This window comes from Dipodomys merriami, unplaced genomic scaffold (assembly GCF_024711535.1).
Source record: "Dipodomys merriami isolate MVZ:Mamm:240054 unplaced genomic scaffold, mDipMer1.0.p SCAF_62, whole genome shotgun sequence".
Classification (NCBI taxonomy): domain Eukaryota; kingdom Metazoa; phylum Chordata; class Mammalia; order Rodentia; family Heteromyidae; genus Dipodomys; species Dipodomys merriami.
Genome location: NW_027206202.1, coordinates 5,070,910 through 5,093,627, shown reverse-complemented (window position 1 = coordinate 5,093,627; position 22,718 = coordinate 5,070,910). Strand labels below are relative to the sequence as shown.

The window sequence follows — 22,718 nt, the reverse complement described above, 5'->3', positions numbered from 1 at the left end:
AGACATTCAGTGACCGTCTGTAATCCAGACAGTCCACCACTTGAGATTACTGTGATCGAATCCTATCCCTGCCTCTCTTACCATGTTCTTGTCCCTCCAGGAGCGCCTGCCAACAGTGCCCTTGTCTGGCATGTACAACAAGTCTGGAGGAAAAGTGAGACTCACCTTTAAGCTAGAACAAGACCAGCTATGGATCGGCACTAAAGGTATGTGTTGCTCCCGGCCTCCTCCTGGCTTGCTCAGCTGCCAGTGCCTCCTAGCTCTCGTGCCTGAGTGCTGTCTGCTCCTCCTCTGGAAACTGGTCCTCACTGCATTCTCTGCATTTCTGGCTTTTGCTTTGCCTTTCAACACTTGCCTCGCTCTCCCCTGCCCCAGTCCTGGGGCTTGAACTCAGGGCCTGGGTGCTGTCCCTGATTCTTTGGATACTCAAGGCTAGTACTCTTATCACTTGAGCCACAGTACACTTCTAGCTTTTTCTGAGTGGTTTATTAGAGATAAAAGAGTCTCACAGACAAGCCCAGGCTGGCTTTGAACGGTGATCCTCAAGATCTCAGCTTCCCAGAGTAGCTAAGGTTACAAGTGTGAGCCACCAGCACCCAGCTAACACTTGTCTCTTGCTTGGCCTTCTTCCCTCTGATCTCAGAGACAGGCCATCAGACACTGACTCTTTTTGCAACCCAAAGCCAGAGGTCCTGAGTACTTGGCCTGGCCAGGTGTGCTCCCTATACAAGTGTTTATGGGTATACACACAATTTATAAAAATTGGGAGGTTCATTATAAAAATTGGTAGGGCACATGCTTTGAAAAGAAGAATCAAAAGTTCTGACCATTTGGGGCCTGCATTCTTACATGGAACCAAGGACTGTAGCTAAGGAGTAGTTCCCAGTGGACAAAGCTCATTCATTCTTTTTTTTTTTTTCCCTAATACTAGGGCTTGTGAACTCAGGGCCTGGATACTGACCCTGAGCTTTTTGCTCAAAGCTAGCACTCTACCACTTGAGCCACAGTGCCTCTTCTGGCTTTTTCTGTTTATGTGGTACTCAGGAATCAAACCCAGGGCTTCATGCATGCTAAGCAAGCACTCTACCATTGAGCCACATTCCTGATCCCTCTTTTTTTTTTGGCCAGTTGTGGGGCTGGAGCTCAGGACCTGGGTGCTGTCCCTGAGCTGCTTTTACTCAAGGCTAGTGCTCTACCACTTTAAGCCACAGCTCCACTTCCAGTTTTCTGGTGGTTCACTGGAGATAAGAGTCTCAAAGACTTTTTTGTCTAAGCTGGCTTTGAGCTGTGATCCTCAGATCTCAGCCTCCTGAGCAGCTAGGATTACAGGCGTGAGCACTTCCTTCATTTCTTTACGCTGACCCTGTCTGGTTACCTTCTGGCCTCTGCTCCCTCCCCCCTCCTCTGCACAAGATGTGGGTCAAAGGGGGTTTTCTGGGCAATATCTCAGACCCTCCTGCCTTTCTAGAACATCCTGCTGGTTCTTTGTTTTTTTGGGTCCAGTCGTGGGGCCTGAACTCTGGGCCTGGGTGCTGTCCCTCAGCTTTTCAGCTCAAGGCTAGCACTCTACCACTTGAGCCACAGCACCACTTCCGGCTTTTTTTTCTGCTTATGTGGTGCTGAGGAATCGAACCCAGGGCCTCATGCATGCAAGGCAAGCGCTCTACCACTGAGCCACCTTCCCAGCCCCTCCTGCTAGTTCTTGAAATGAGCAAGCCAAAATGCCAGAGGTGCTTGAACTTTCTTAACAAATTTTCTAACTTGTGATTTTTTTCTAATTTCACTTTTCAATACTTCTCTGCCTGAGTGGAGCAAGCTGAACAAATTTGGAAGGGGTCTCTCCTGTCATTCTGATCCCCTCACCGGACCATTTCCAGAGGCTGGCCATCGTGCCCTGGGTCAGAGTCAGCTGCCCAGCCTCCCTGGTCTAGTCCGCTCATTTGCCCCTCATCAGACTTCTTTGCCTTTGCCTGCAGGTAGCCCAGTGAAAGGCATTGGCCAAGGGAGAGCTGAGCAGACATGGGTAGGGTAGGTGCAGGCAGGGTTCTGGTGGGGCCTGAGGCTCCAGGTGCTTGTTGAAGCCTCGAATACTTTAGTTATGACACACCCCAGAACCAGGGACTGGGCTAAGGAGGACTGCCGAGGTCTCTGCACTGGAGCTTTTATTTCAGCAGCCTCTGTCCTTCAGGCTTTGAGCCATTGAGCAGCCTCATCCTTACCAGCTTTATTGGGGGGTGCTGGTCCTGGGGCTTGAACTCAGGACTTAGGACACTGTCCCTAAGCTTTTGTGCTCAGGGTTAGCACTTTACCACTTGGCCCATAATTCCATCTCTGGGTTTTTTTGGCAGTTAATTGTAGACAAGAGTCTCACAAACTTTCCTGTCCAGGCTGGACTACAACTGCAGTCCTCTAGTCTCAGCCTCCTGAGTAGCTAGGATCACAGGTGTGAACCACTGACACCCAGCTCACCAACTTTATTGAGGGATTCCTTGTGCCTTCCAGAGTTGAGTAAGGCTGAGCTCTTCATTCCTCTGCAGACCCCTTTGCCAGTGTCCATCGGGCCACATGCTCCTCCCCTGTGCCTGGGAATCTGGCCCCGGTATCAGGAGCAGCACAGCCTGTTCCTCAAGCTGGCTGATAACCTCTGGCTTTGTCTTCCACTGGCAAGAAGTGGCTGGCTGTCCTGGCATCTGTGGGGTGCTCTGCTGGGTGAGGAACCTCAAGGCCACCCCTCCCCTTTGCTGCCTGGTGTAGGAGACCTTGGGCCTAGCCCAAGCAACAGCAGGCAGCTGCCCTGTCTGGAGGGGAGTCAGTCCATCCTTTATCTTGCTCATTGCTGTCAGGAACATAGACCTACTGTTGTCCAATCTTCGGAGTACCAAGGAAAGATTAAAAATCCCTGTTTTCCTATGAGGTCTCCATACATTTCAGGATGAAATGTGCTTTCTTTAATTTTATTGTGAAGGTGATATACAAAGGGATTACAGTTATGTCAGGTAATGAGTACATTTCTTTTTTATTTTTTATTTTTATTTTATTATTATTATTATTTTTTTGGGTCCGGTCTTGGGGCCTGAACTCTGGGCCTGGGCGCTGTCCCTCAGCTCTTCAGCTCAAGGCTAGCACTCTACCACTTGAGCCACAGCACCACTTCCGGCTTTTTTCTTTTTGCTTATGTGGTGCTGAGGAATGGAACCCAGGACCTCAGGCATGCAAGGCAAGCGCTCTACCACTGAGCCACCTTCCCAGCCCCACATTTCTTTTTTTTTTTGGTCCGGTTATGGAGCCTGAACTTAAACTTGCTGCACAATGACATCCACCTCACAGGACTGAGGCCACAGGGGGGCCCCCTGCTCCTTCCTTCTCTCCCTGTCCCAGTGCCCGCACCTCAACCAGCACTGGGTGTGGGCTGTTTTGTGGGTGACTCTTCCCAAGAAAGGCCTGTCTGTTCTCTTGAGACCTATACCATCGCCACATCCCCTTCATTGGCTCCCCAGAAGGTCTTAGGGGACACCAATGAGAAGTTTTAGACTTGCTGCCCTTTCTGCAGATGCCTGTAGTTCTGGCAGCCTGTTGAGGGAGGGGTGCTGTGGTAGGAACTGGGACAGGTGGACCATGAATAACTTGTCAAGCCAGGCGCTGGTGGCTCACACCTGTCATCCTAGCTCAGCTCAGGAGGCTGAGATCTAAGAATCCAGGTTCAAAGCCAGCCTAGGCAGGAAAGTCCATGAGATTCTTTTTTTTTTTTTTTTTTTTTTTTTGTCGGTCGTGGGACTTGAACTCTGGGCCTGGGCGCTGTCCCTCAGCTCTTCAGCTCAAGGCGAGCGCTCTACCACTTGAGCTACAGCGCCACTTCCGGTTTTCTGGTGGTTTATTGGAGATAGGAGTCTCGCGGTCTTTCCCGGCATCCATGAGATTCTTATCTCCAATGAACCACCAGAAAATTTGAAGTGGACCTCTGGCTCAAAGTAGTAAAGTGCAAAAGCAGCTCAAGGACAGTATTCAGGCCCTGAATTCAAGCCCCACGACTGACAAATAATAACTGCTGTCATCCCTCTTGTCTAGAGCGCACTGAGAAGTTGCCCATGGGCTCCATTAAGAACGTGGTGAGTGAGCCCATCGAAGGGCACGAGGACTACCACATGATGGTGAGTGCACCTGCACTGCAGGCTCCGTGTTCCCCTCACCCTGCCTGGCCACGTGCCTTCTCCTGTCATTTTCAGAAACATCCATACCTCTGTTTTGATTTGTAATACTTTGTTTGTAGACCAGGACAATAAATACCCAGAGGAGGAAAGGCTTGTGGGGTTTTTGTTTGGCTTATAAAAAGAGTGTCCCTCCAACCTTGGGGTTATGAGGGTCCCAAGCAGCCTCCCTGCAGGAGCCTTACTTTGGAGACGCTGCAGGGGGCAGGGTGTGAGGTCAAGCCCTGTGGCACTCAGAACAGCCTGTCTGGAGGTCCTTCGCAGGGGTCAGCAAACCAAGGGATCTGTGACACACCCCTACAGCAGCTTGGGCTAAAGCTCCCTTTCCCACTCCTATTCAGAAAGGCAATTTAATAAACGAAGTCCAAAGGCACTGCCCTAGATATCTGACTGGACACACCATCTGCCATTCTCTTCCAGGGAGGCAGGACTTCCAGGAACAACAGCAGCTAGTGATTTGCCCTGGGGGGTAAAGAGAAGTGTGGGGAGACCCACTCACTGTAGGGCAAAGTCAGTGTAAGGGCTGGGCATGGATGGTAGCTCACATCTGTAATCCTAGCTACTCAGGAGTCTGAGATCTGAGGATCGTGGTTCAAAGCCAGCCCTGGCAGGAAAGGCCTTGAGACTTTTTTTTTTTTTTAGGTCCAGTCGTGGGGCCTGAACTCTGGGCCTGGGCGCTGTCCCTCAGCTCTTCAGCTCAAGCCTTGAGACTTTTATGTCCAGTTAACCACTTAAAAATGGAAGATATGAGCTGTGGCTCAAAGTGGTAGGACATTAGCTTTGAGCACAAAAGCTCAGGGACAGTGCCTGGGCCCTGAGTTCAAGCCCATGACTGATAATAAAAGTCAGTGGAGGGGCTGGGAAGGTGGCTCAGTGGTAGAGCGCTTGCCTTGCATGTCTGAGGCCCTGGGTTCCATTCCTCAGCACCACATAAGCAAAAAGAAAAAAGCCGGAAGTAGCGCTGTGGCTCAAGTGGTAGAGTGCTAGCCTTGAGCTGAAGAGCTGAGGGACAGCGCCCAGGCCCAGAGTTCAGGCCCCAAGACCGGACCCCCCCAAAAAAAAAAGTCAGTGGAAAAGCTGCATGGAAGGGGCAAGCTCCTGGGCTTGCTTCAGACAGCTCTGGGAACCTTTGTCTGTAAGACAAGATTGCAGACGGGCTTATTGAGCTTGCTCTCTTGTTTCTCTGTTGAACAGATGGATTTTCGTGTGCTTAGCTGGGCCTTTTGCTCTGTTTTGACACATTGGTGGGAACAGTGTGACCCTGTGGGGGCTATACCCAGTTTGGGGGCAGTGTGATGGTAGGATACAGAGTGGAAGGACTCAGGATGTGGTTAATGGCCTAGTGTTTCCATGAAGTGCTTTTTTTCCTCTCTGGCCAGAGCTAGTTCCCACCGCCCCCCTCTTTCTAAATGCTTAGGTGGCGCTCAGGTGTCCAACGGTGTAATGCCAGTATGCATTCCCCTCTCTCTGTAGCTGTTGTTCTCTATCTAGACTCACCTGTCACACTGCACAGTTAGTGTGCTTGTGCTCTTGCGTTTTAGATAGGTTTAAAAAATAAAGAAAAGGTCAGGCACTTGTGACTCATGTCTGTAATCCTAGCAACTCAGGATCTGAGATCTGAAGGTCATGATTCAAAGCCTGCCCAGGCAAAAAAGTGCATGAGACTTTTTTTTTCTTTTAGCCAATCTTGGGGCCTGAACTCAGGGCCTGGGCTCTGTCTCTGAGCTTAGCTCAGAGCTAGTGTTCTACCACTTGAGCCACAGCCCCACTTGTGGTCTTTTCTGTGTATGTAGTACTGAGGAATTGAACCCAGGGCTTCATACCTGCTAGGCAAGCACTCTACTATTAAGCCATAATCCCAGCCCTCCATGAAACTCTTATCTCCAATAACTCACCAGAAAACCAGAAGTGCTGCTGTGGCTCAAAAAAGGTAGAGTACTAGCCTTGAGTGAAAAGCTCAGAGACAGTGCCCAGGCCTGAGTTCAAGCCCCATGAGTGACAAAGTACAGGACAGAATACCAAAAGTCTAATACCTACTAGGAGAAAAGATAATTCTAACCGGTTTTAAGTCTTTTGTTTTAAATAAAACATTTACTGGCAGGCTGTTTCCCCCTCTCCCTCCCCCACATTGTTATCCCCCTCTGTGGCCCCTGTTATGACCATCCGTCTGCTTGTCTGGGCCTGTGTCTGTGAGCAAGACAGAGTATTGTTTTGTTTTTTTCCTAAGTGGTATCATGATGTGTACCAAACTGCAACTTATTCATCATTGCTATCTGTCCCAACAACTCTAGATCAGTAGGATCGGGTTTATTCCTTTGGAAAACACCTCAGTGTTGGTGTGAACCAGCCAGGTGCCTTTAATGCTAGAGGTGCAGGCACTTGGCACCATTATGTTGCTGTTTCTCCTGTGTGGATGCAGGGAGCTGGCGAGTTTGCTCCTGGATCAGGCTGCTTTCACAAGCCTTCCGGAAGGTTCTGATGGGTATTGACATTGACTGCTACTGTCTTAGGGTTGTCTGTGTTGAACTTGTCACTTTTTTTTTCTTTTGAAACATTAGGAGAACATTCCCCGTGTGCTTTGTGACCTTCTGTCTTTCATCCCTTTAATTAACTCACTTCCCTCCCTGCGTTCATTGTGCTGACTGCTTGGTGGTCCACCTCTGAGGTTGGGCTTGCTTTTCCTTGTCTCCCTTCCAGGCATTTCAATTGGGCCCCACGGAAGCCTCTTACTACTGGGTGTACTGGGTTCCAACTCAATATGTGGATGCAATCAAGGACACTGTGCTGGGAAAATGGCAGTATTTTTGAAAGCACTTTCACCTCTGGCCCAGGAGACTGACCCAAAGTGAAGGACATTGCCGGGAGAGGCCTGCAGCACCCCTGGATTTCCGAGTTCTGGAACTTTGTTCACAAAACTCATCTGTTCAATCTGAGGCGATGTGCTGACTGAAGCCAGAGGTGATGTACTTTCACCATAGCTTAATTTTAACTTAAAATCACCGGTTCCTTTTCTTGCAGTCAGCTTCAGACCATTTTTAAAGTCCATATGGTGGAAATCAATAAATCTGAATTCCGAACATGTGGTGTGGAACACTTTTAAGTCTGTGTGAGAGTAGATCTGCCATTGTTGCTGAGAAGGGAATGATAAAAAGCTTTTCTGGTTTCATTGTTGTTGGTTTTTGGTGTTTTTTTTTTTTTTTTTTAGTTTTTAAAGTGATTTCAAATGAAATATTTTCATAAACCTTGGTTTTGAAAACATTTGGACTGCTTTTTGATGAGTTGGGGGTGTATTTTGTTTTTGTCTTTTTTCTTAGTATAAAATTGTATGTAAAATGGGGAGGGGGGGAGTGTTAGTAAGCCATACTTTGCTGTCCATTCTGATTTTTTTTTTTTTAATTTCAATTCAATTGCCTAGATTTGAGATTTCGTTAACCCAAAGATGTCTGTTCCTCTTTCGGTACCTCATCCACACTTCCTTTCTGAGCTCCCCCCCACCATGCTGCTGCCTGGGGGTGCTTGAGGGAGAGGACTTGGGGGGCCTGGGTCAGGAGCTCTCACCTTGCTGTAGTGGTAGTGAGCTATGCTGTCTCCATGTCTTGCCCTTTGGGCTTCCAGGGGGTGCCTAGCCTGGCGCCAGCAGGCATGGACCGGGCTGCTCCAGCTCAAGGCAGCGCCCCATGGAAGGAGGTTCCTAGGGCCAGGTTAGGTTCTCAGACCTTCATTTGGAAGTGCCCCCCAGAAACCTGCAAGCAGTCCAGTGATGATTTCAGTTAGACTTCTCCATTCCGTCCTTCAGCTCATGCGTTAAGTTCAAGTGCCCTTTATCCCAGCCTCCGAGGCTGCCTTTCCCACTAAGTCATGTGACCCAGTGCGTGGGCCCAGTGGTGTTGGAACCTGGAAGTGGGATAATGTAATTGCCCTCTCATGATCAGCTCACCCTCTTCCGGTTTCAGTCCTTTCTTTGTACACATGCACTTGTATTGTCTCCTGATGGCTTGACTGAAAGGCGGGGTGTCTTTTGGGTGATCCCCTTTGTGCCGTGCTGTTTCTCTGCTGCTGTCTTTGCAATTCTCTTCTCACTGGTCTCAGCCTCCCACTTGAGCCTGTCCCTTCATTCTGTGAACTGTATTTGCATGTGTTCGCCTAAGATGACTTTCCCTTGTGAGCCAGCTGTGACGCTCTTCTAGTCCTTTCCCTACCCTTCTAAGCTGTAGTTCAGGAATCCTGCCCACTTGCTTTTCGTGGTGTGCTCAATGCCAAGTTTTGTCTCTGGCAAGGGAAATCTACTCTGCTGTTTTGGGGATATAACTACGTATGTGAAGCTCAATGTCCAGGAGACAACCTGGTTTTCATCCTTTGCTGGAGCTTTTGTGTGTGGCCTGGCCTGATGCCGGATTGTGTGTCTCATTCTTACATCCGCATCCTCTCCAGGCTACATGCCCGCCCCAGAGGTGACTGGGCGGCAGGCAGAGCATCATCTTGCTTTGCCCTTTTCATTTGTCCTCAAGACTTGTGTGACGGTGCAACGATCCCATTGTTTTGGTCTCATCGGGGGCATCTCTATGCCCAGATTGGCTCTGAGACCCCTCCTTCCACGTGTCTGCCTGCCTGCCTTCATCTCCTTGCTGCCCAAGGGCCTGACCGCTTCTCACTCAGGCTGGTGCCAATATCAAGAGGACCAAAGCCTGTGTGAGCCTTTTTCTTTTCAGTAAAAATGGTGCTTTTATTCCTTACTTGGAGATTCTCTATATAAATAAAAATATACACAATGGCTTTTTTTTTGTTTTGTTTTCTTGTACGGAGCTGTTTTTCAGTGTTGCTTTGCAGAGCTTGTGGGTCGTGAGTTGACATTGGATTATCAGCTCAGAAGGCCTTGGGAAAGCTCCCAGGGGGCATGGGCAGCCCTTGGAAGCCTGTGTCACTCTTGTCACTGTAGCAGTATTCACTGATGGTCGCTCCCTCCCATGGGCAGTGTGTTTCCTCCTCTGGACTAGCCTGTCCCATTTGTGAGCAGGCACAAGTGCTCAGCTTGAGCTGCATCAGTGTTCGTGTCCTTTAGGGTTCCATCCCTGGCGGTGAGCTGTCCTTCCTGGAGGCTGACCGCCTTCCCTACCACCTTGAATTGGTACTGGTGCTCTCCCGCACTCCTTCCCTCCCAGACATCACCCTTCTGGGGCCACCATGCCTGACTCTTGTGAGCCAACCAGAGCACTTAGATTCTGGAGTGACTCCAGCTCTGGGGTGAAGTACTGTAGTGAGCTTTCTGTGGGTAGCATCTGTTCTTTTTGAATTGGCCAGGGTGGCCCAGGGAGGCCCTTAGTAGCCACTTCTCTTAGGAGGGCTGGAAGGATGAACTGCCACATTGCCATGTCACCGAAGCACCACAGTTCACCCAGAAGGGACTTGTTTTCTTCTTTAACCACGTGCCTGAAGGAGCACTCGGGGACTCCTTGCAAGAGGCCTGCCCTCTCCCTACCAGGGGCTGAGAAGAGGGGGTGATTGCACATGCCAAGGGCAGGCTTGTTTCCCACCATTTGCTGAGGGCGCCTCTTGCTCCTTGGCCTCTGTAAAATACCTGTTGGCTTAGAAGAGGATGGTTCCTTTGTCTTGTCACCTCCCATTAGGCAGGTGCAGCCTGTGTCGTCTTCTCCTCCTCCTCCTCATGCTGCTCCTCGGGGCCTGGCTGCCTTGCTGAGGTGCCAGGGGTGAAGTGAGGAGCTCCTGGTACGTGGACCTGCCAGGCTTGGTGGTTCTACTGCTATCTCAGTGTCTAGCAGCCTTCCTTATCTTTCTTAAAAGAGTTCTGCAGTTATTTGACAAAAATCTGTAAGTACCATGTTTCCTTGTGGTGTGTGCTCTGTTCTGGTTCGGTTTTAAATCAAATGCCTGTTCAGGAGGAGATGAACGTATTTAGTCTATTAGATTTACGCTGCTGGATTTTTTTTTTAAAGTGTATAACCTTGAGTAGCTGTCTTATTGTTTATCCTGTAAGATTAGTCTCTTGATTAAAGTTTGATAATTAATGTGTCTCCTTTCCAATTCTTCATGCGCCTACTCCATACTGAGGGCTGACCATGATTGGAACTGGGCTGAAAGCCATCCTTTGCCAGCTGTGGTCTTATTTCCTTGATTTTGAGTGTATCCAGGTTAACAGTTGGTAATGATACTGATTTGGTTTGTTCTGGAGTAGTCACAGGCACCAATGAGCTGGTGAACCATTCTACTGGGGCAGCCTTCCTTGGTCTGCTTAGCTTCCATGCATGTTAGGGGGACCACCTGGGGGGTGTCCTGTGACCCCACTGACAATTTGGCTTTTGAGAACACGTTTAAAACACTTTGAGGCCTGGTGCTGGTAGTTTACTCGTATATTCATAGCTGCTCAGGACTGAGACCAGCCCAGGCAGAAAAGTTTTTAGGGCTCCCATCTCCAGCTAACTAGCAATGCCAAGACTAGAGAGGTGGCTCAAGTGGTTAGCGCACCAGCCACGAGCAAGAAAGCTGCATGAGGCCCTGAGTTCAAGCCTTGGTATTAGGAACAAACAAAACCCAATATTGTGAACAACCTGGATGTAGTTGGTATATACTTGTAATCCTAGCTACTCCAGTGATGGAGTCAGAGTTCAAGACTAGTTTGGCAGTCACAAAATGGCTCAAGTAGTAAAGCTCTTAACTAACATGGCTCAAGTAGTAGAGCTCTTGACTAACACAGGCCCTTGGTTCAGACCTGAGTGTATTGTAAAAGACAACAAAAACGGAGCTGGATGCTGTTGTGACTCACCCCTGTAATCCTTGCTTCTAAGGAGGCTGAAATCTGAGGATCGTGGTTTGAAACCAGCCCAGAAAAGTCTGAGACTTATTAACCACCAAAAAGCCAGAAGTGGGAAGGAAAGTTTTTTTTCCTTAAAAAAGCCTGAATTGGAGCCTGGGGTTCAAGTGGTAGAGTGTTAGCCTTGAGCAGAAAAAGCTCAGAGACAGAGCCCAGGCCTTGAGTTCAAGCCCCAGGACTGGCACCAAAAAACACAGGTGAGCTAGGTGGGCATAGTAGTATAGACCTGTAACTCCAGCACTCAGAAGGCATAGCAGCAGGAGGATCATGAGTTCAGAGCAAGACTGACCCAAGGAACTCCCCCCCCCTTGGGAGTGACATGTCAGTACGTGGCATGGAGCACCCTCAAGAGGGCTACTCTGGGCTTTGGGGGTCCTCTCACAAAGACTTGCTTTTGCTCCTTCTTGTAAGCCATTAGAAACAATATTGCTCTGATCCACACACTTGAGAATGCTGCATTTAGCCGGTTCACTGCTTACCTATAGTGGTAGTTTGTAATTTCTCACATTCCTGCAAGTTTTTAGAGCAGAAAGGCCAGTGCTTCTGTTGGAACACCTAGACTCTACAATGGATTCTCTGTATGGCCAAGCCAGTGAAATGTTCCTCATTCTTCCTTTGGGACCTGTGACAGTGACATGAATGGGCCACGTCACTATAGGTACCTGGTTGAGATCAGCCCACAAGGGTTTAAGCTCTACCTCATGCTGCAAAAGCTGGCACTTTCCTAAGGTAATAAAGGGGGGAGGGGGCACAACAGCCACCAAACACACTGTAGTGTAACAGCAGGTGTGGAATAAGGAATGTATACATCAATGTGCTAGAGTAACTAGTGACAGAGAAGCAGGCCCGAGGGGGGCCTCAAACTGGAGGCTTGTTGCCTCAGCGCTCCTCCCACTCTGCCACTGCCAGGAGGCTGGCAGTTCAGTACTTGCACCTTGACTTATTACTATTTCTTGCCCCTCCCCCTTATAAACTAGAAATTCTAATGGGTAATTATGACATCACTAAATCTCACATCTAGGCAATACACACACATTTATCTACATTGACTTCAAGAAACACAGCAGTAATGGGGGTGGTGTCCTAGCACCCAGGAGGCTAAGGCAGGAGGATAGAGTTCAAGGGCAGCTGGGCTACATAGAATGAATGCAGCAGAGCTGGAGCTCACCAACATACAAAAAGGAAAGCAGTGCAAACTGACCACATCCCATTGTCTAAAACCTAAACTCTTTTAATTTAGAAGAGGGCATTAGGTAATAGAAACTTAGTCCTACATGCTAGTATCAACCCGTAATACCCAAAAGTCAATTTTTTCAAGCCCTCTCTTTATTTTTATTTACTTATTGTCGGTTTTTGTCGGTTGTGGGGCCTGAACTCTGTCCCCCAGCTCTTCAGCTGTAGACCAGCGCTCTACACTTGAGCCTCAGCCCCCACTTCTGGCTTTTTCTGCTTATGTGGTGTTGAGGAATTGAACCGAGGGCCTCACTCGGGTCTCACAAGGCAAGCACTCTACCACTGAGCCACCTTCCCAGCTTCTAGTCCTCTCTTTATGAAAACACATTTTAAAAATATAATTTTATTGTTACTATTAATGTGTTGTACAGAGGGACTACCATTTCATAAGTCAGGTAATGAGTACATTTAACACATTTTTTTCAAGTACACTACTGAAGATGCTTTCCCCCCCACACACACAGTAAACAGGGGCTTGAACTCAGAACCTCCTGCTTGCTTTGCTGGAGCCATGCCTACATCCCTCCTTTTTGCTGGTTAATTGGAAGTGGTATTTCAAGAATTCTATGCTGACTGGCTTTGAGCCTCAGTCCTTCCAATTTCATCCTCTTGAGAATTATAGCTTCCCAGCATGTTTTCTTTCTTTTGTATCTCAGGTTAACCTTGAACGAACTCTGACTCCTACCTCTGCCCTGCCCTCAATGTCATGTGTGGGTGTTTTGTTTTTTTGTTTTTGTCATGGGGATTGAATTCAGGGCCTGGGCTCTGTCCCTAAGCTCTTTTACTCAGGCTGAGTGCTCTATCACTTTGAGCTACAGCTTCACTTGTTTTTTTTTTTTTTTTTGGTCCGGTTGTGGGGCCTGAACTCTGGGCCTGAGCACTGTACCTCAGCTCTTTAGCTCAAGGCTAGTGCCCTACCACTTGAGCCACAGCGCCACTTCCGGCTTTTTTCTTTTTGCTTATGTGGTGCTGAGGAATGGAACCCAGGGCCTCAGGCATGCAAGGCAAGCGCTCTACCACTGAGCCAGCTTCCCAGCCCCCATTTCTGTTTTTTTGGGTAGTTAATTGGAGATAAAGAATCTCACAAATTTTTCCTGCCTGGGCTGGCTTTGAATCGCAATCCCCAGATCTCAGACTCCTGAGTAGCTAGGATTACAGGGGTGAGTCACCAGCACCTAGCTTGTGTGTGTGTGTGTGTGTGTGTGTGTGTGTGTGTGTGTGTGTGTGTGTGTGTTTGGGGGAGGGTCCGTTGTGGGTCTTGAACTCTGGACCTGGATGCTGTCTCTGAGCTCTGCAGTTCAAGGCTAGTGTTCTACCACTTTAGCCACAGTGCCACTTCTGGTTTTCTAGTGGTTAATTGGAGTCTCATGGACATTTCTGCCCAGGCTGGCTCTGAACCACGATCATCATTAGATCTCAGCCTCCTGAGGAGCTAGGATTACAAGGCGTGAGCTGCCGGCAACTGACTTTCCCTGTTTTGTTTTGTTTTTTTTTTTTTGGGGGGGGGGGGGAGTCCGGTCGTGGGGCCTGAACTCTGGGCCTGGGCTCTGTCCCTCAGCTCTTCAGCTCAAGACTAGTGCTCTACCACTTGAGCCACAGGGCCACTTCTGGCTTTTTTTTTTTGCTTATGTGGTGCTGAGGAATCAAATCCAGGACCTCATGCATGCAAGGCAAGCGCTCTACCACTGAGCCACCTTCCCAGCCCCCCTGTATTTTTGATATACATGATTAGTGATTATAAATCAGATAAACCTTTAAAAATATTAAGCAATGTCATATAAAGGCATTTCATTAGACATTATTGGAAAAAAATAAAGATTGAGAAGTGTTGGTTTCATAGATTTATTTTCAAAGGCAAAACACTTAGACAATTTAAATAGAAGTCCAACAGAGAGGCTGTGCCACCACTGCCGCTGAGGCGCCTTCTCCCCTCGACCCTCTCTGGTATCATCTGAGTCCTCTCTGCGAGGAAAGGGTTCTGGCAAGGGCAAAGTAAGATCATGTTCTTTCTGTGTGTATCACAAACACTAGGACCAAGCTAACATTGGCCACTTTCAGTGCACTGCTATATTCAGCGCTGCACAGACACTACTCAAATGTTACCCCTAGTCAGGACCTGTCCCTGCCCCCGATGAAATGTCACCAGGCCGAGGACAACCTGGAGGCTGTGACTGAGAAGCTGCTCTGTCCCCTCCCCTCCTGCACAGCAGGTGGCTTGCCTTGTGGGGGCTCAGGAAGGCCGCATTAGGAAGGGCTGGTAACCAAGGGAGTTCTGTCAGAGGAAGACTACTCACTCAAGGATGAAGACTATAGCCTGCTTGCAGTGGCAGATTATGGCAGTGTCTGGGATTAAGGCATGGGCACTATGCCCAGCTCTGCTTTCATTTTAAAACCAATGAAAAATCTGTCAAGTATTTCCATCCATTTCTTCTTGACTCTGCTTTGAAGAACTACAGACAAATTAATTTCCTAGGTGAGATTATTTACCTGGTGGTTTATTCATATACATCCTTCTTATCTGCAATGTAATCTACAATTTCTTGTGGACACATCAACTTCTCTGCATCTGTATCAGGAATTTCAAATCCTAAAATGGAGAGAGTTGACAGCAATGTGTGGGTACAGAAATAATGCTTCAGAAGTGAAAGCATCCCATACTTCCCCCAAACCCACAACTCTCAAAATTGTCCAGCCACCCTGAATTGCACTGTGGCTGTAAGCACAGAACTTCTGAGTGGTACTTAACACCACATTGGGTACACTGCTGGTTGTTTCACATACAGTGAGCAAAGCAAAAAATTCTTGTTTTTTGTGCCGGTCCTGGGGCATGAATTTAAGGCCTAGGCACTGTCCTTGAGTTCAAGGCTAGTGCTCTACTACTTGGCCACAGCTCTACTTCATGGCTATTTTTTAATTGTTTTTTCCTTTTTGCCTATTGAAGATAGTCTCATGGACTTTATTGCCAAGGCTGGCTCCAAATCATCCTCTGATCTCAACCTGAGTAGCTAGGATTACAGATGTGAGCCACTGATGCCAACTGAAAACTTTCTTAACCAAATCCTTAAGAACATTTTCATCAACCCTAAAACAACCTAGAACCTCTTAGCAGTCCCCTCCTGCGCCACCCCCACCCCCTCCCTCCTGTCACGACTGCTTTTTGTGGACGTTTCCTATGAAGAGCTGTGCCAGTGCTCCCTTTGCTCAGCACGCTCTTGTGGCTCATTGCGTGTGTACCGGGATACCATGTGAACTGGACATCATGCCTTTCTCCAGGGGGTCAGGCAGCCAGCCCCTGCCCAGTGTTTATACACAGCCTCTCCTCAGCATTCAGTCCTGAGCTCAGTGCTACTGCCAGGTCAGTTCACAGCCAAGGAATGGGACTGGCCCTCAGAACCATTAGGCAGTGACTGCAGAGTACAGGACCTGAGCCATGTCGTCTGCAAGGGCGCACTGGCACAAATGAGCAGTATGTGCAGGGCACACAAGGGCCAAGCAGAGGCACACTGGGACTGCTGCCAAGCGTGGCGTCACCACAGCTCAACTTTTGCCCCTTCCTTCTGGGACCCCTCAGTGCCATCCTGGGCCTCTGCCGGCCAGGTCCCCAGCATGGACTTTGTCGGATGGTACGAGGTAAGAGATACTGTTTCGATTAATATTTGAATCCAGTTCAGACTTCCAACATTTCTTTCCACTATTATACCTAAATGATAACTGTACTATGCATAGCACACGTTACCAAATTCATCTTCCATGGCCATGATAATCTCCACTTGGTCCAGACTGTCCAAGCCCAGGTCTTTCATGAAGTGGGAATTTACTGAGAGCTGCAAGAAAGGAAACCATAGGTAGGATGGCAGTCCATTCTAGCCAGGGAAAAACCCCAAGACTAGTTGAAAAATAACTAAATAAAAAAAGACTAAGGGTGTGGCTTAAGTGGTACAATACCTGCCCTGCAAGCCTAGGATACAGAGTTCAAACCCCAGTACTAAAGGGGGGGAAAAAAATTGGCACTCAAGAGGGGGAGAGATAGCCAGGCGCCGGTGGCTCACGCCTATAATCCTAGCTACTCAGGAGGCTGGGATCTGAGGATCACCGTTCAAAACCAGCCCAGGCAGGAAAGCTGGTGAGACTCTCATCTCCAATAAACCACTAGAAAACCAGAAGTGGTATTGTGGCTCAAGCAGTAGAGTGCTCACCTTGAGCTGAAGAGCGCAAGGACAGCGCAAAAACCCAGAATTCAAGCCCCACGACCGACCAAAACAAGAAACAAAAAAGCAACAACAAAAAAAGAGGAGGTGAGATTATGAGCTTAAAGCCAACCTGGCCTAGAGATCAAGGCCTGTCTCAAAAAAAGGGAGCAAGGTAGGGCTGGTGATAAAAGGCCCTGGCTTTTACCCCAGCGCCTAAAAGAAAGAAAAAAAAATCCCCCCATTTAAAAAAGCAAGGAGCCGGGCGCTGGTGGCTCACGCCTGTAATCCTAGCTACTCAGGAGGCTGAGATCTGAGGATCACGGTTCAAAGCCAGCCCGGGCAGGAGAGACGGTGAGACTCCTATCTCCAATAAACCACCAGAAAACCGGAAGTGGCGCTGTAGCTCAAGTGGTAGAGCGCTCACCTTGAGCTGAAGAGCTGAGGGACAGCGCCCAGGCCCAGAGTTCAAGCCCCACGGCCGACCAAAAAAAAAAGCAAGAAGGGACAGGAAAGTGTTCATGGTATATGATATCTGATGACTTGTGGGTTGGGTTGGTGCTAGGGATTGAATCCAGGGCCTCTGCCTACTACATGACCCCATCCAGCCCACTTGTATTTTTCAAAAGCAGATGTGTGCAGTGCATGCAGCCAGACCTAAGCACCCATCTGACACATCCCAATGCCAGTACCCAACTCCTCTCATGAAGCCTGTGATTAGAGCTGGGGTAGAAATGGAGGTTGTCAACAGCACACTTACCTTTTCCGGGTCGATTTTGTCATACAGCTTCAAGACATACAGTACGCGGTCCCTGATGCCCTCTAGTGTCAGGGGTGGCAAGTCACTGTAGGAGCGGCCCCACCTCAGCACAGGCCCTGGCACCTACAAGAAGACAGGGGAAAGTCAGCGAACCTCTGTGCCACACATACATACACAAAGGTGGCTCACAGGTGGGCGCTCTCTAGTCCTGGGTGGCCTCAGAACCCCAGCAGTTCTCAGCAGGTGGGCCTGGGGCTATGGGAGGAGATCAGCAAAAAGGAGAGTCTGGTCTCTTTGCCCAAAGCCCGGCCTGGCCCTGGCTCCTCGCCTCTACTAGCATCCATAGGCTTCTCCTGCTTTGACTGGTCAAAATAACCCACAGGGCCTCACCATTGGCCTAGAAAGGCAGTTCCCACCCAGGGCCTAGCATTGGAAAGGTCAAATTTGGCTCATGAAGTTAATTACAGGACCCTGTGATTAGCTCATAGAAAGTGGGTTTGCTTGTAGGGGCATAAGTCTTTAGGACTCTCACAACACTGAAAAATACTAATAAAAATGAAGCTGAGAGCTACTATCTACTACTAGCTACCTAGCTACTCAGGAGGAAGAGATCTGAGGATCTTATTTTGAAGCCAGCCCCAGCAGGAAAATCTGGGAGACTGTCTCCAATTAACTGGAGATTACCTTCAATTAAGCACCAAAAAGCCAGAAATATAGTTGTAGCTCAAGTGATGGAGTGCTAGCCTTCAGCACAAAAGCTCTAGGACAGTGCCCAGATCCTGAGTTCAAGCCCCAGGACTGGCACAAAAAAGGAAAAGATAATGAAGCTAAGGACTGTGGGTATGGTTCAAGTGGTGGCGTGCCAGCTGAGAGCAATGAGAGAGCATGAGGCACTGAGTTTATGCTGTAGCACCAGGAGGGAAAAAATAAAGCCAAACCAGCATACACATTTGTGACGAGGAATGCTTATTCTTGTATAAAAGCCAGGCATTGAAATCACATCTACTCAGCAAATTAAGGCAAATAGCCTGGCATGAGACTGCCAGCACTTGGGAGTCTGAGGTAGGAGGACATGAGGATGTAGTTTCCTTTTCCCTGAAAACAAGTTTAGTTGAAGCATTTCAGGTGTCATTCCAGAGTATTCCTGGGTACTTCTGAGGTAGCAGAGCCGTTTCCTTTTGTGTTCCCTTCCCCTGGGTAGAAGGTGTTTCCAAGTCACAGTTCAAATATTGCAGAAAGGAACAAAGACAGGAGGGAGATGTGTGAGTAAGAGATCTAACAGAGGCATGTGTGCATGAAAAATAAGATTAAAAATCACAAACGACGGTATGTCATGAAGAGGGGAGGCTTCCAAGTGTACCGAGATGCAGGTGTCTGCAGTACCTACACTAGCCACAAGGTGTCAGCACTGCGTCCAGCAGCTCTGGCCAGGTGAGTGGCAGGGCAATGGGGGTCAGCATGAGGCCCTAAGGTGTACCCAGCTAGAGGCTACACTCAGGAAGTAGGCTGCTGCTGCGGACACCCCCATATGGGCTCTCATGAGCTGCATGGCCTTGAGCAAGTTCATCTTGGGGTTGTGGGAGAATTTTTTTTTTTTACCAGTCCTGGGGCTTGAACTCAGGGCTTGGGCTCTGTCCCTAAGCCTCTCTGTGCTCTACCACTTGAGCCACAGCACCACTTCTGGCATTTTCTGTTTATGTGATACTGAGGAATCAAACCCAGGGCTTCATGCATGCCAGGCAAGCGCTCTACTACTAAGCCATATTCCCAGCTCATCCTGGGGCTTTTTTTAGGGGGGGGGGGTCAGTTGTGGGGCGTGAACTCTGGGCCTGGGTGCTGTCCCTCAGCTCTTCAGCTCAAGGCTAGTGCTCTACCACTTGAGCCACAGCCACTTCTGGTTTTCTGGTGGTTAACTGGAGATAAGAGTCTCATGGACTTTCCTGCCCAGGCTGGCTTTAAACCTCCATCCTCAGATCTCAGCCTCCTGAGAAGCTAGGACTTCAGGCATGAGCTGAAGTGTGCTGGCACCCGGCTTCCTGGGGCTTTTAACTCCAGGCCTGGGTGCTGTCCCTGAGCTTTTGTGCTCAAGGATAGTGCTCTACCACTTGAGCCAAAGTTCCACTTCTGGCTTTTCTGTGATTAGAGATGAGAGTCTCATGGATTTCCTGCCTGGGCTGGCTTCAAATCACGATCCTCATATCTCAGCCTCCTGAGTAGCTAGAATTACAGGTATGAGTCACCGGCGCCTGGCTTGTTGAGGCTTTGAACAGACCAGGAACTATGTGAGCGTCAGGAGGGGACCTAGGAAGACCCCCTGGCAGGACCATGGTGTTAACAGTGTGACACCATCAGCCTACTCCTTCCTCTCTCACTTCCTTTTCTTATGAAGCCATGTTGGGTGGAACACAAGGTATTGGGAAAGTGCTCTACCATTGAGCTACATCCCAGGCATTTTTGACATTTTGCTTCGAGCCAGGGTATCAAACTCTGTCCTCTTGCCTCAGCCACTTGAGTGCTGAGATTGTGGACATGTGCCCCACACCTGGCTGTTTCTTTCTCATCTGTTTGTGGCAGTATTGGGTTTGAGCCTGCCAGGCAGGTGTTCTTCCACTTCAGCCATGACCTTCAGCCCTTTCTGCTTTATTTGTGAGTGGGGTCTCATGCTTTTGCCTGGGGCAGCCTGGCCTCTGGTGTAGCTGCGATCACAGATGCACACACCATGCTGAGCTTATTAACTGAGATAGGGTCTTGCAAACTTTTTGTGTAGGCTGACCTTAAACCTTGACCCTCTTAATTACAGGCATGAGCCACTAAATCCATCCCTATTAAAAAATTTTAAGATACTAGGGATTGTACCAAGGATTTCAAACATGTACTCTACCACTGAACAACAACCACCGTCCCAACCCCTTTCTGAATTTTGAGACAGTCTTGCCAAGCTACCCAGGTTAGACTTGAGTTTGTGATCCTTCAGCTTCAGTCTTCCAAGTAACTGAGATTAGAGAAGTATGCTATCATACCCAGCTGTCTCTTAATTTCTTACCATTAATAAGCCCTAAGTTCATATCATCTCCTTCAGCTGTCCCAGTAACTCTGAGATGTGTGGTCCTATCACCTTTCTTTTACAGATAAAGAAACTGAAGCAGAGAATGGTCTCCAGGCTACTATGACCTCTTAGAAGATCTCACTGCCCCTTCTGCCATATGTCAAGATAATGAATGACAAGCAAGCACCTCCTCAAGAGCCAACATATGACTGTATGTGACGAGAATCACCTGGCCAGGCCTCTGAGGAGGCGGTGTTAAAAGTGCCTCCTCTCCGCTAGTGATTAGACTCTCCCAGAATCCACCTTACTCCACACTGGGGAGCTTCTCTGCAAGGGAGAGCCAGAAGCAGCTACACAGCAGCTCAGAAGGCTTTCCCTACCACCTGCCCCAACATCTCATACCCCATCCCCACACTCGTACCTCTCACTCAAGCTGCATGCATCGACTCCCTCTTCTGCTAGCCAGGAACCACAGGGCCAAGCCCTTCCCCATCACACCCTCTCAGCCATGTCCACTTGCTCACTTCTCACAGCTGACTGGGAGGACTGGTCTTAGTTATGCCTTCAACAAGCCTTGCTCAATGCTCACTTCTTGTGATGCCGACAGAGCAACAGTTAACATAAGGCCTAACAGAACTCTCTCTTGATACCTCTGAAAGAAGTTAGTCAAAACCATTAGGAAACTAAAATGATGGCTCTCTGCTGCAGATGTAAAGCAGGCACTGGGCTCTTCAAAGCAGGGCCAAGGCCACCACGGCAGGACCATCTGGGAGTGCATGGTAAACGATAGCTTTCTGGCTCCTTGCCAGACCTAAAGAGTCAGAATCCACATTGGAACGGCAGGGAAGTGCACACACAGGGAGGCTTGCAAATCAATGCTGAAAGAACAGGGAAAATCACTTCACATCTTAACTGAATGTGAAAATCAGTCTCAAGACTCAAGCAGAGCCAGACGCTGGTGGCTCACACCTGAAATCCTAGCTACTCAGGAGGCTGAGATGTGAGGATCTCAGTTCAAAGCCAGCCTGGGCAGGAAAGTCTGTGAGACTGTTATCTACAATTAGCCACCAGAAAACCAGAAGTGATGCTGTGGCTCAAGTGGTAGAGTGCTCTCCTTGAACTGAAGAACTCAGGGACAGCACCCAGACCTAGAGTTCAAGCCCCATGACCCCCCCCCCACACACACACAAAATAAAATAAAAAGAATCAAGCAGAAAGTTCTACCAACTATTTTTTCCCCTCTTGTGTTGGCTTGAACTCAGGACCTCTCATTCTAGAGTGGCTTTTTAACTTAAATCTACCACTTGAGCCACATCCCCCCCCCCCCCTTCCAACTTGTTCCTATTTAACTGGAGATGGAAGATTCTCTGACTTGTCTGCCTGGGCTGGCTTCAAACCATGCTCCTCGGATCTCAGCCTCTTGTGAACCAGCAGAGCCTGGTTCCCATTGCTCCTCTCAACATCTAACATTAGGGTATTCACCTCTGACTGGTCATGTCCTACAAATGAATGCTAAGACTATCAGCAAGTCACCAGCTGTCTGCATAAAAACAATGACTTGATTCTAACCGCCTTGGCCTGAACTCTGGGCCTGGGCGCTGTCAGCTCAAGGCTAGCGCTCTACCACTTGAGCCACAGCGCCACTTCCGGCTTTTTTCTTTTTGCTTATGTGGTGCTGAGGAATCGAACCCAGGGCCTCATGCATACAAGGCAAGTGCTCTACCACTGAGCCACCTTCCCAGCCCTGGCCTGGCCTACTTTTTAAAGAAATAATTATTTAACTGTAACCATCATGATAGAATCTCATGACTTTACACAAAGCCCAGGAGTCTGGAAAGAGGTTTCCCAATTTGATTTTGAGAGTCTACCCTACCCCAAGGCAGTTCTGTCCGTTTCGGAGGTGCTGGGGCTAGAACTCGGGCCCTCCAGCTGGCCCAGCAGGCCAGGCCTGCCACCGGAGCCGCGCCTCCAGCCCCAAGGCGGTAATCCAGAGCCAGCCACGCCGGCGGGAGCTCAGGCCGGAGCGGAGAGCGCGGAGGGCCGCGGGAGGGGCGCCGAGGGCCGTTCGGAAGCCTCGGGGCGACCCGGGCCGCGGGCGAGCGGCCGCCCCCGCCTCCACCCGCCCCGGGCCCCGCGGCCCCCGCGCCGCCGCCGCCCCCCACCCCGCTCCCCATGACCTCTGACCCGGGGGCGCGCTCCCCCCCGTCCCCGCGGCCCTTGACCCCGGCCGGGCCCCGGCAAAGTCACCCCCGCGAGTCACCTGCGCGAGCGCCGCGGCCGCGCGCGTGGCCCCGACCGTCCTCCGGGCCTCCGCGGGTCGCAAGGCAGTGCTGAGCGGCCGCGCCAGGGCCAGCGTGGGGACCCGCAGCGGCGGCGCCAAGGCCGCGGGCAGGCGGCGGGCACAAGCCGAAAGGACACGAGCCGCCATGGCTACGCCAACCCAGGATGCACCGCGCCGCGG

The 22,718-nt window shown here is 49.6% G+C and overlaps 2 protein-coding genes across 3 annotated transcripts in view; one reads left to right on the top strand and one right to left on the bottom strand.

Annotated features, from left to right (window-relative positions):
- Ubfd1 (ubiquitin family domain containing 1) overlaps positions 1–21,549 on the top strand; it is a 27,241-nt gene extending 5,692 nt beyond the window's left edge. Inside the window, exons 5-7 of one of the 2 annotated variants that reach the window (XM_070004334.1) lie at positions 101–206; positions 4,066–4,148; positions 20,340–21,549. In XM_070004334.1, the coding sequence (XP_069860435.1) occupies positions 101–206; positions 4,066–4,148; positions 20,340–20,381 (231 nt within the window). In that variant the 3' untranslated portion in view covers positions 20,382–21,549. Of the gene's footprint in view, positions 1–100; positions 207–4,065; positions 4,149–6,902; positions 7,464–20,339 lie in introns of those variants that run through there. The other variant, XM_070004333.1, reaches the window with a different exon arrangement.
- On the bottom strand, positions 14,093–22,718 carry Ndufab1 (NADH:ubiquinone oxidoreductase subunit AB1). Its single transcript, XM_070004335.1, has 5 exons — positions 22,518–22,718; positions 17,212–17,334; positions 16,001–16,088; positions 14,752–14,851; positions 14,093–14,242 (listed from the first exon to the last, which is right to left on the bottom strand). Exons 1-4 carry the CDS (start codon positions 22,683–22,685, stop codon positions 14,760–14,762), a joined length of 471 nt encoding a protein of 156 aa, XP_069860436.1. The 5' UTR covers positions 22,686–22,718; the 3' UTR covers positions 14,093–14,242; positions 14,752–14,759.

Coding starts and splice junctions, on each gene's coding strand:
- Ndufab1 (XM_070004335.1), bottom strand. CDS start 22,685: ATGGCGGCTCGTGTCCTTTCGGCTTGTGCCCGCCGCCTGCCCGCGGCC. Junction 16,089..17,211: donor ACAAAATCGACCCGGAAAAG/GTAAGTGTGCTG, acceptor CCTTTCTTGCAG/CTCTCAGTAAATTCCCACTT. Junction 14,852..16,000: donor GGCCATGGAAGATGAATTTG/GTAACGTGTGCT, acceptor TCTCCATTTTAG/GATTTGAAATTCCTGATACA.